The sequence below is a fragment of the Solea senegalensis genome, unplaced genomic scaffold (genome assembly GCF_019176455.1).
Source record: "Solea senegalensis isolate Sse05_10M unplaced genomic scaffold, IFAPA_SoseM_1 scf7180000013646, whole genome shotgun sequence".
In the NCBI taxonomy this organism is placed as follows: domain Eukaryota; kingdom Metazoa; phylum Chordata; class Actinopteri; order Pleuronectiformes; family Soleidae; genus Solea; species Solea senegalensis.
In genome coordinates, this window is record NW_025320859.1 from 5,049 (window position 1) to 17,806 (window position 12,758).

A 12,758-nucleotide genomic window follows, 5' to 3' on the forward strand; every position below is an offset into this window, starting at 1 on the left:
AAGTCCTTCTTATTACCGAACGAGCATAAAGAGGATAGCAACCGCGTAACTCTAAATGCCTTCAAAACAACAGAATAAAATAAAGCCAAACTCTTTGGTATAGAAATATACCAAAATAAAGTCGCTTGTCTACACACACACACATACACACATACACACACACACAAGTTCAGTATCATACAAAGTTATTTGATTTGTCAGAACATTAAGATACAAACTCCAAAGCGACCCAGCGAAAACCTTTGTGAGGAGTCGACTTCAGATGAGCTCTTTTCACATTCAATATGGTCAGAGAAGAGTTGTCGGGTCACAGACAAGTGCCACTAAAGCCATACTTGGGATTCAAGTTATACCAAAAGCAGCACGCCATCTCTTTCTTCCTCTCTCCCTCCCCCCCCTCTCTCTCTCTCTCTCGCTCTCTCTCTTGTTAGTAAAAGTCTGAAGCAGCAGCAGCAGCAGTGGTGATGGCAACCATTACCTGGCTGCTGCTTACTTAACAAACAGGTAGGCACAGATGGGAGAGGAACAGGTTGGTTCGAGCTGGGAGAGAATTCTGCGACATTCGCTTCCGTGAGGAAGAGTTGGTGAGGTATTAAAAGTTGAGCAGCTGTGAAGACACTGTGACGGCGTCACCGTGGAACGCGATGAGCCTTTGTGCCGTGTCAGAAGTGACCGATGAGGATTTGACCTTGTCGATAACAAATGGCTCTTTTCCCGCTACACCGTTTCGGCACGACTCGACGTGTTCCTTCTTTTTACTTTTTCCATTAGTGATGGTGGTTTCATGAACGCCGCGCGGAGCGGGACACAACCTGGCGAGATCCGCTTCCATCGTGCGATACTTACGCATGACAAACTCCATAGATAACGGAGTTAAGTTCAGTGACTGTGTCTCTGGTCATACAGGAAGTACCTAACTAATGTTTTTAATGAACCCTCTTGTGACCATCATGAGAATGCGGCCGCCTGGATTTATTTTGATTTTAATGTAATGTAATGTAATAATTTTGATTTTATAGCTGTCGAATTGTCCAAAAATGTTCAGTGAGTGAGGTCTTTCCTCAAGATAACTTTCACTTTCCATATCTGGCAGTCATTCGACCGTTTAGACCGAAGCTGACGTCACAAACGCGCTGGTGAATCTTGTCTGTGATTGGACGGTCGTGCCGTGGACGTACTGAGGGCTAACTGAGGGATCACCAGTCCACACCAGTTTAAGGTCTAACAGTTACGGTAATGAGACGTAAGCAAGCCAAATGCCATGGCAACGTCACAGCGGCTTGATGTCACTGTGCTATGATGACTCGGCTCACGCTGAGGAGGTACTACAGTGATGGAAAACCGAGTCGAGTCGAGTCGAGTCGAGCCGAGTCGTGCTGGAACCGTACAGTGGAAAAGGTGCCAAAAGTGTGGTGTTTTTTTTGTTTCGTCCGAGAGAGAGAGTCACATGTTTCCACATAACAACAGGCAATAAACACAGCTATTATTCCCCTGTGTCAGAGCTAACTCCTTATATATAGGCATCACTTAAACTTAAGACAATTTAAATTTTTATATCCTGCGGCTTCACATATATATTAATGACTTAAACTATGATTCATAAACTGTTAAGTTATTTCAAACTAATTACACAACAGTCAATCTTACAAGTGATTCATCGCCTTGAATCCAAACTCTGATCTTCCTCAATTATAGGATTTTTTGTGTTTTTGTTCTTCTTTTTCTTTTGTTCTTTTGTCAGACACGTCTTATCTAACAGAGGTTAATAGTGTTGACCAGCACCTGAAGAAGAGGTGCAGCAGACACACACATGCAAACACACACATTTTTCTCATTCTCTCGCTCTCTCTCTCTCTCTCTCTCTCTCTCAGTCGTGCACCTGCATGCATAAAAATTCACATGCTCGTTCTTTGACAATCACTTGGTCAAGGCTATTTCATGTAAGAGAGAGGTATGTAGTGGGTGTTAAGAGCAGCAGTTAACCATCTTTAAGGTCTTAAAAAAAATCTCTCTCTGGAATCCATAATGTTTCCATCCGTACAGATTTTCTTTTCCGTATATAAGCCAAGCTACAAAAATCCCATGGGTCTGGATTATCGCTTAGAGGGCGTGGAGCTTTTTAAGAGTCGTCTAATCCCTAAAATGAGCTAACGTGTGTGCTTCAAAAGGATGCATCATTTTGTCCGAATAATTGAGCCTTGAGGATATTCATTTGCGGCTTTAAAAAAAAAGTAAAATGGCCAAAACTTGGGAAAAATAGAGAACAGTCCTAAACTAAAATTCATATCCCGTTGTTTCACTGATTGGAACAAGAAATACAGTCCCACATTCCAGCGGTAGTTGCCATAGCTGCACCAGATGACAGCAAGTCACACACACACACACACACACACACACACACACACACACACACACACACACACACACACACACTTCCGTACCCCATTGATTGTTGCCATAGCTGCGCTGGTTAAGAAAAATAAAAAAATAAAATAAAAGTATAGAAAATAAGACCTCCAATTTTTTTCATTTTCCACAGGTGCGAGGTAGATGAAGGGGGGTGCGGGAGGGGCTTCAGGTATCCTTGATTGAAGGGAAACGTGATGGTTAAGGGTTTTAGCAGGTGAAAGGTTTCTGTTTTCAGGACTTCCTCCACCGCTGGGTGCGGGGGCCACGGTGTGTGTGCGGCTCCTCCGGCGAGGAGGAGGAGCCCTCCAGGGGAGACGAGCCGGAGTGCTCCTCCTCCTCTGGGGGGCAGAGGTAAGGCCCGGTCCCTGGGATGGGGGCCGAGGTAGACGCGTGTTGGTCCTGAGAGCCTGTGGGGGGCGCCGGCGCCTTGTGGGGACACTGAGCCACCATGTGCGTTACACTCTGGCAGTAGTGGCATTTCTTTGGCTGGGGGGGCAGGCTACACTCCTTGGCATGGTGATCCAGACCTCCACAGTTATAACAGCTACAGAGCGAGGAGGAAAGAGGAAAGACAAAGATCAGAAATCACTTTATAACTTTATACGCATGGTAATTTGCAGTGGGAATAATACAAAACTCCTTATATGGACATATATCTAGCCTTTAAAAAAACGCGTGTTTTCTTATGTGTTGTTGAGTCAAAGTTATGATCAACTTTATATCACATTTTTAGTCATGATGTAAAGTAGCAATAATTGAGGGGAAGTCACAAAATAGAGCATTTTTCTGTTCTTTTTGTTCATAAAAACGAGCCAAGTGAACTTTGAATGGTGACTTGTTTCCAAATTTCACAAATTCAATTCGATTTTAAACATTTTGAGCACGTTTTGCTCAGGTGTATTTATATAGTTGGTGATTTTATCAGATTGCTTAGGATGTAAGGATATTAGACAGTGTATATTGCATATTATTATAGCCTGTACATTTATACATAGTCATGGGGAAAATAAAAGCCATTTTTAAGTCAAGCCTCGGTTACATATTCACTTCTTTTTCTTTTTTATTTCCTTTTTAAGTCCCATTGAGATCTCTTTTACAAAGGTGACCTGGCCACAAGGTCAGCAACACACATCTCAATGAATACAAGTTTTAAAAAAAGAGAAACACAATAAATTAAAATAGACAATAATTAAGGAATTTCAAACTACTCTTTTGACCGATTGATTTTCTTGTTTCATTCATAAAAACTGCTATTTGTCAAACTATAAAATGAAGATGCATTGTTTTGTCCACAAATGTGTTCACATATTCACATTTAATAATTGGAAATCATAATGTTTTTATGATATAAAACTGATTAATTTAGTATCAAAATAGTTGCCAACTCATTTAGGAGTCAATTAATCAATTAATAATCCATTCATCATTTCAGGATTAAATTGCCGCATTTCGGTAGATTAGATTTAGTAATTGTGTCTCTTCAAATTATGATTTTAGTGACAAAAAGCTCCAGCTCCAGCTCGGATTCTCCACTAGATGGGAGTGTGACACACGATATAAGTGTGGACCTGAGGCGAGAGACAGACAGACATTCTGCAGCGGCGTGCCAACTTACAGCATGTTATTAAATTTGACAAGAGCCAGAGGAGTGCTGAAAGCACAGCAGAGAAATGTGCAAAAGCAAAGAAAGCTGCACTTTCAACCTGTCACGGTGGCGTCAGTCATCTCGGCTCGACATCGACTCACATGTGCTCATGAAACAGCTCTCGCCCCTTTCAGGCGTCAAATGATCTCGCCTCAAGGGCTTCATAAAAGGTCTTTTTTTAATTCATGTCTGCCATTATTGATTTATTCGCAAGGACTTATTTTCACGGATTTTAATTAAAAAAAAGCCACAGAAAGCCATGTTGTCAGCTGAAAGCGGCTGATGCTCATTTAACAGTTTCCAGTTGTTTTGACATTAAAAATGAGCACACAGGAAACAAGTGTGTCAGCAAATTTTCTCCCTCAAACAAAAAACTCCAGGAAGCATTTACACTGCATGTTCCATCCAAGACAAGAATAATAATAATAATAATAATAATAATAACCACAATGGACTGGTATAAATAAGGACAGACTGTATTTTTCTGTCACATTGTCACATTCATGTTGTAAAATAAGCTTTTGATTAGTAATATTTACATTTATTTATGGCGTTTTGCCATAAGAGTTATAACCACAGGAAAAAACTATTATTATCAACCTACTGTTATCACTAATCTACTACAGATTTATTTTCAGGAAGACATCTGAATCAAATGAATTAAGTTATAGAACATTATTCGTCTGTGATGACACAACTTTATCCAGTAAAACTTTAAAACAACCACGAGGTGCACAGAATAAAAAATAAACGACATAAAACGCTCACACTGGGCAATAAAATACATCTAAACGACAAAACATGGGTAACAGTAGCAGCCATATAATAAAACCAAACAAGAACAAAAATGAAATAACATGTGCAATTATGCAATTAATTAGACCAAAATAGACTCAACAGAGAAGAAATGAAGGTGTCAGAAAAAAATCATGTTCCTTATTCAAGTTGTGTAACCAAATGATTATATACACTAAACAATATTGTAATATTACCTTCCATTTCAGATAATACCTGGTTTATTTCTTTGAATTTGTCATGTTAAACAAAGCTCATTTATATTAAGGAACAATCAAATTGTTATATGACAATTAATTAGGCTTAGAATTAAAGACTTAAAAAAATTACTTTTTTTAAATATAATTTTGTCAATTATATTTTTTATCAACTATCTATCTATCTATGTAGTTAATTTACAATAGTAAGTGTATTTCACAAATGTATTCAATATTACAATTATCAATGCAACGGCCTTTAAAACAAGTAAAAGTCATCACAGATACAATAGATATCACAATATGGAGATATCAATTGTGTCATGTCGCACTAGAGATATTATATCGATAAATTGCCTAGCCCTAACAGTACATATATGTATGTATAAATATAATATAACATAATATAATATAATATAACATAACATAATATAATATAATATAATATAATATAATAACAACAATAATAATAATAATAAATATGAGGAAAGCATTTTATGCAAAGAAAAGGGTCACAAATTAACCTTTAAACCATCCAAAATACAGTATAAACCAATAATTACAACAACATTTTCCTCGAATGAGGCATAAGCTCACAGGTCACGTCAAACACACTGGGGGGAACAAAAGCTGCATCACAGAGTGACCAGCAGGGGTCAGAGCAGCATAAACACCACCAGAGCAGAGCTGATGACATCACACTGATCTACCTGCCATATCTGAATCCAATCCGCCTCACAGCTACAAGGTGGAGACACTTGACCTAACTCTGGATCAATTATCCCAAATAAACTGAATTATTCAGCTGTGTAAAACTATCAGGGAGCCTTAGCTCTCAGATCCTGTTCCCATGTTTCAGACCAAAGCTTTTTTCTCTTCACACCTGACAAGAAGTGCTTAACTCAGGGTCAAAAAGACTGGATTTATGTAGCATTGTATATATAGTCAATGTGACGCCTTTCTTTGACACACGCAGTCCGTTCTCGGTTTTGCTGTACGTCGAATAAAGGCATGCTCCGTCCGTCCTCTGCTTAGACCGCACGCCATATTCAAGGAGCTCCATATGGCTCGCCTCCGACTGATTTCAGCAGAGCAGCCAGGATTTAAAACCGAGGACAAAACAATTGATTGAGCCGCTGCCGCATTGAGATGCATATAAGCCCCGATCCATCCCTTTTTCCCGAAGCCCCCCTCTAATGTAAAAGCTCGCAAATTGATTTAAAATAGCAGCAATGGCAGGCAAAGTGCCCTATTCAATTCCTTATTATGGTGCACAATAACCATAGCAACAGGCATGTAGTCGTGCAGATTGAATAGATTTAATCTATAATCTCCGCCCACTGAGAAACGCTCCACTGCGGTGAGATGTATGTACAATGCGTTGCCTACTCTATTATTACTCTACTGTATAGACAGATTTGTAAATGCACTACATTACTGCAGTCTGCAGCCTGAGCGTTGAAATGAAAGAATTACTGTTCCTTTACATTATGTTTATTTAAAATTCCACTCACCGGTCTCCCTTTGGTTTGCGTTTCTGGAGAGGGACCTTCCCCTTGAGTCTCCTTTCACTGCCCGAGCAGGGTCCCCCACAGGGTCCTGTTACCCGCAGAGACTCGAGGCCCTTGGAGGACTTCTTATAGGTGAACTCCACCTGCTCACCCTCCTTTAAGCTGCGAAAGCCCTCCATCACAAGTTTGCTCTGTGCGGGGGGGAAAAGACACACAATACAACATAATTAGCAATTAAACAAGGACAAATTTGAATAAATAAAATGATGATGCCTACAATACAGACGAGTGCGTCAGAGGTTAAAGGTCTAATGGTAAGACTTCAGATAGTGACAGAGTAAATATGGATTTTTCTGTGGCCGATAAATCAGTGAATCTGATATAATGCCTATTATCTATTTTTTTTTCTTCCTCCATCTGATAAAATATAAGAGGTGAATAATAACGAATGAACACTTTGATAGGTAGGTGGCTAGCTAGCTAGCAAGGTATCTAGTTAAGTAGATAGATAGCTAACTAGCTAGGTAGATAGCTATCTAGCTAGGTAGATAGGTGGTTTGCTAGCTAAATAGCTAGCGATAGATGTCACTTAACACTTTTATTATGAGCCTAATTATTTGTCAAATCATTAAAACTAATTACATAGCAATCTTATTGTTCATTACACACATAAATATGCTTCATTTAGCATAAAAAAGGTAATAACTGTATTTTTAAGATTGTGTAATACAGATGATCATAAAGAGTAGATCTTTTATTCTACAGTGTTTACAGTGTACTGTAACTCTCCTTTTGAGAGGCACAAACAACTTTTCATGAGTCCAGAGAAACAACCTGTGTGCGGTTTTCTGTCCTCATAAAGATCATATATCTGGATATAACCTAGGAATATTGAGATATTATTTATAAGCCACTGGCTTACAAACATAGGATAAGGCAGAGAGGACAGTACAAAGACAAGGAGTCACTAAAAACACCAAGTACACGAAGGGTTGTCAAATTGTGTTCTGGATGAAAAAAAATAAGGTTTGAGTGACTTAGCAGCATTGATGAAGTGTCTGAGAACAACATATGAGTAAGAATCAACCGATTAATTAAAAATAATAGGCCAACGCCGGTTCAAAAACACAATTAGTCGATCTATGTCTTAAACAGAGGACTGTTCAGCTCATGCCCTCACTTTTCCCACGCGTGTCAGGAAACGTTCACCCATTTTCATTCCAGGAAGGATACTTCTTTATTTGTATTGAAGCTTTCACTTCACCTCAAAATACTGTACAAAATACAAAACTCTTTAAAGCAAATACTTTGCTTAAAGTACATATAAAAGCCTTATTTTAGTCATGCACTTACATACAAACAATGCTTTGTAGTAAGCGTATGTATTTATATTTATGATGTGGACTAAAATTGCCGTCATTTAAGCGACACCTGCCTCTTTCAGGTTGACGGGTGAAAAGAAATGATCGAATAGATGGGAATCACAATGCCTTAAACTTGTAAGTCTGCAAGAACACAATGCAGCACGATATGTAACAATGTGAGTCATTAGACGACCACGTGTCCTATTTAGGTCAAAGAATGACTCCCATTCTGTCTGAACCGCATAAAGCTCAGTGTTTAAATTAGAATTAAATTAAAAAGTACATTTTTATATATTTAATATTTACTTTATCATTCATTTATACAGTGCAGACATGAAATGTTTGAGTTTTTTTGTCCAGTAAATGTTTATTTGAGTCCAGCAACTCTGCGCATCATTTGCCATTTTATTATCGCGTTATTAGACGGAGAGAGTGGGAAAAAGAAAAATCAACAAAACAAATCAGCCTCACTTATCAACCGCCGGCTGCACTGATTTTCCAAGATCTGCACGGTTAATAGAAAGTCCCATTTCGGGCCGACCACTACATCAGTGTGAACTTAATGATCTGTGTGTGTGTGTGTGAGTGAATACACACACACACACACACACACAGTCCAATCAACACTCTGTCTCCAAATAAGCGTCTCAGAAGAATAAAGGCTTATTAACACGTGTGTGTCTGTGTTGACTGCGGGGGCTCAAACCTTACTGCACACACATGCAGTAGCACACAGTGTACACAGGAAGACATCGTCTCAGACATGATGGATTGACTGTATGCGGTTTGCACCAACTGTCATGACAGCATGTGCACAGAGGCACTTTCTCTGTGCGTCTATATGCTTTATCTACCTTTCACAGAAACACCACTTCCTACTCCTTCTGCAGGGAGAGAAAAGGCGAGGGCGCCGCACCGTTGCAGCACCCATCCACCATCCATCTTATCTACATGATCGGAATTATTGATGGAGTTACCTATAATCAGTGAGCAATGATTAATGCCCTGCTGATCACACAGCAAAGGACAGCTGAGAGAGAGAGAGAGGGAGAGGGGCAGCGACCTTCATGAACATCATAGCGAGTCTTGCAAATCTCGGCGTAGGTAAACACGCACCCACACACGAGCGTGCCGAGCAAAAACCTACATACTACCTATACATCCAGCCCTATAAATACCACATCTATAAATGCGGTGTTGGCCGTATAGACACGTACGTATGTATAGGAGACAGGAAGAGAAAGGGAGCAAATGATCTGAGGGAATTCAACGTGAAACCAGAGGAAGGAGCGAAAAAAAAATGTGCTCAGCAGCATTTTTCTTTTTTTGTGTGTGCGCCTGAGACACCACAGCAGTAACAGGAAGCTTATGGTGCTCTATAGGGCGCACGTGCATTTATAGATATAAATGAATATGTGTTTTAAAGAAGTGTCGATGAATAAAACAGTGAGGATTGTGAGCGCGGCACGGGCACGTGTGAATTCATTTCAAACTAACATTAGTGAGCGTGAACTCGCAGCACCGTGGTGGCATCGAATGAACGATTAAGAGGGAAAATAGCAACGATAATTTGGTTTATATCGCATTGGTTTTGAAAAAGAAACAAGGCCCTTATGTTCTACTCTTAATTTCATACAATTAAAAGGACAAACATGGCTTAATTTACAGTAGAACTTCATTTATAACTCTTTACTTCCATTAAAACAATGACTGAAACAAAAAACTCTCTGTTTTATGATATAAATACAAATATTAGCACACTTCAGCTGTGCTGAGATTTTATAATATTTTATATTTATATATTTTATAATTTTTTTTATATATATATACAAAACGTGTATATCAAAACTATTAAACCTACTTTAATTCAATACATTACCCCCATTGCAACTTTTGCTGACATTAAACCTACCAGACAAAATAAATACACACATTCATTTAGCATATGCGCTGCTGATGTATTTTTAACCATTTATCTCGGGTAAATCTTAATATGACGCACTGAAGCACTTAATTCACACATAATACTCACAATTATCACTTTATTCTCCCACAAACTGTTCGGCTCACAGCCTTAAACTTCTTTAAGAACTATAATTCCTACTATTGTACTTTGACATTTCCTGAAAATGCAGAAAAACCGACCGTTTTTTTGGCCGCTATTGAAAAAAGAAAAAAAAACTGAATACGAGTAATTTGCCAGAAATGTATTCATTCCACCGTCTCTCACAATTCCTTTTTTTCCCTTTCTCTCCTCTGCACTGAGCATTACAGCCAAGGCCACTTGGCTCCCAGTCAATTGCTGATGGACGACTCATTCATTTTGTGCATGCATTCAGGTATTGGATTTGGCTTAGAGGAGAGGACGAGGATTGGGGAACGGAAAGCGAAAGCAAAGATTTTCTTTTGCACAAGAGATGATGGAGGGGAGGGGGGGAGGCAGAGGGAAACGATGAGGTGAGCAACACATCGACAGGGCCAATCTCAAATGCCTGCGCTGCTAAAAACCAAGGTTCACGATCGATAATTTATCAAACAACCAAAACTGCAAACTTAAATGCACGGACAAAGTCGTCTCCTGCTGTTTCAGATTCAAGTGCTGATGCGTTCAGAGGGGATGCGTCAAACGAAACAGCATGGATCAGTGTTTGAAAACAAAAAAAAAAAATGTTTTCTGAATAATAATGACGAGTAATTATTGACTGGTAGCATGGACTCTTCCTCTTCCTCTCTTGTGTCCAATCTACAGGCGGCTTGTCACTGCAGGTCAAAGTTGAGTGGTTGTGTCAGTCCCCTAACCCCCCCTCTCTCCAACCCGCTCAATGCCCACAATGCACCAGAGAGGAAACCACACAACCTCTTTTGTTCTGTAGAAATGCAGGAAAACACACACAGAGAAAGGAGGGGATCTTCATCTAGGACGTGGTATCACGCTCATGAGTTTAATTTTGGTTTACAGCAGCTCAGTCTCCTCAACTGCGTAATAAAAAGGCAGCAAGTGTATTTACGTGTGCATGCTCTGCATATGAGAGAGAGAGAGAGAGAGAGAGAGAGAGAGAGAGAGAGGGGTGATAGTATATGCATGTTTCAATCTGTGTGAAGAAACTTCACAAATCAGAAACCTGCAACCCGAGTCCTCTCCTCTCAAGTGACCTGGCGGGTGTCCTGACCCGTTTCACTTTACATCCAGAGGTCAGGAAAGGGCACGGCTCCGTGGAGCGAGCGAGAGAGAACATCAGCTAGGAGAGAGAGCGAGAGGGAGAGAGCGAGAAGATAAAATGGAGGAGTGGCCTGGAGGGGGGGTGGGTGTGGTGGGTGGATGTGTGATGAGAGGCGGGGATTCATAGAAATGCCTCCAGCACATTCTGTTCAGCTCCAGTGGAGGAGCAACTCCTGATCAGTGGCCGGACTTTGGGGGAGCCCGGGCACAAAAACCCCATTTGATCAGGAGCCCCCATAGGTCAGCAGCAGAAATCCAGGGGTCACCGGTGCAACCATCCCCAGAACCACCCCCACTCCTGCCCAACTGGAGGTTCACACCGACTCTCTGATTTAACTCATACCCCGTTTCATCAGAAAAAAAGAAAGATTTAAACCCTGGTTTAGACAGGATTTTTGACCAGTGGGAATGTGTTTAATGTGTTAAATACACACGTGGATTTTTATCAGATGTGACTCAGCATTAGTGAGGATGAAAGACAGAGGCTGGCTATTGATTAATAATTTGCCATTTAAATATCTGCGTTTCCGGTTTTATGAAATCAAATATTACACAATGTGGTAAAAAAAGAGCTCCATTTAATTTAAAATAAAGTAGTTTCATAAATGGCACAGGTTTTTGTTTTCATTATTTACTTAAGGGGAAGGGACAAAGCATATTAATAAACATTAAAATGTAAATATGAGGCTAATTTCCACCTGTAGTCCCTCGGCAGGTTGATTTTATCAGGGAAACAGAAACATAGGAACACGAGAGCTCACAGATATACAAAAGGAGAAAATACATATACATACACACACATGCATACGCAGCTGTTAATAAAGTGCCAGTGGCATTGGACGATAGTAAAGTGCTAATGTTAAAGACAAGGTCAATTGTAGCACATGTTATAGAAAATATAGAGTGCATTCTTCCATAATAATTGCTTGATTGCACACGGCCCCTTAACATTTTGCACTCTGGTGGAAATGCACATAAACCTATTGCACCACCCTTCATTACACAAATTTATAATATAGTCAATTTAAAGTTAAGTCAGTACCGAATTCCGAATAAGACGCACATTCATTTTCTGGCACATTAGGAAACATTAGCTGTGAATGTTTTAAGAGAACCTTACTTCAAATCTACTTTCCTGGGGGCAAAAGTGCTACCACAGCTACACAAAATACAAGACGGCAGAAAACGGCACATTGAGGATGAACGGTAGAAAAAAATAACGAGAACAAACAGCGGGAAAAAAGAAAGAAATGGTCACACGCACCTGCCCTAACACATAAACACAACATTATTAAAAAAATAGTAAAATAAATAGTAGAACTGACCTGAGATATTTAGTGCTAAACCCAGGTCGCCAGCAGAGCAGTTCATTCATTTATCTAACTTGATATTATTGAATTTAATTAGCACCTTAAATCCAACCCATCAAACTCAATGGAGGGTGAATAAGGGACTGAAGGGAAAAACACACAAAATAATGGCGACACTGAATCGGCTTCTCCCTTTGACTAACCACGAGAATGATGTTCATACTTCTTCAAAAATCCCAGGTATACCCACTGAATCTAGGAGCAGGTGCTGCTGACACATCATGAAACCGAGCCACCAAAATGGATC

General features: G+C 39.8%; 1 protein-coding gene across 1 annotated transcript; it reads right to left on the reverse strand.

Moving 5' to 3' along the window:
• Positions 1–1,112: 1,112 nt before the first annotated feature.
• LOC122760440 (protein lin-28 homolog B-like) lies at positions 1,113–6,745 on the reverse strand. The gene is made up of 2 exons (XM_044015545.1): positions 6,561–6,745; positions 1,113–2,953 (listed from the first exon to the last, which is right to left on the reverse strand). The coding sequence occupies exons 1-2, from the start codon at positions 6,734–6,736 to the stop codon at positions 2,641–2,643; spliced, it is 489 nt and encodes a 162-aa protein (XP_043871480.1). The 5' UTR covers positions 6,737–6,745; the 3' UTR covers positions 1,113–2,640.
• Positions 6,746–12,758: the final 6,013 nt, after the last annotated feature.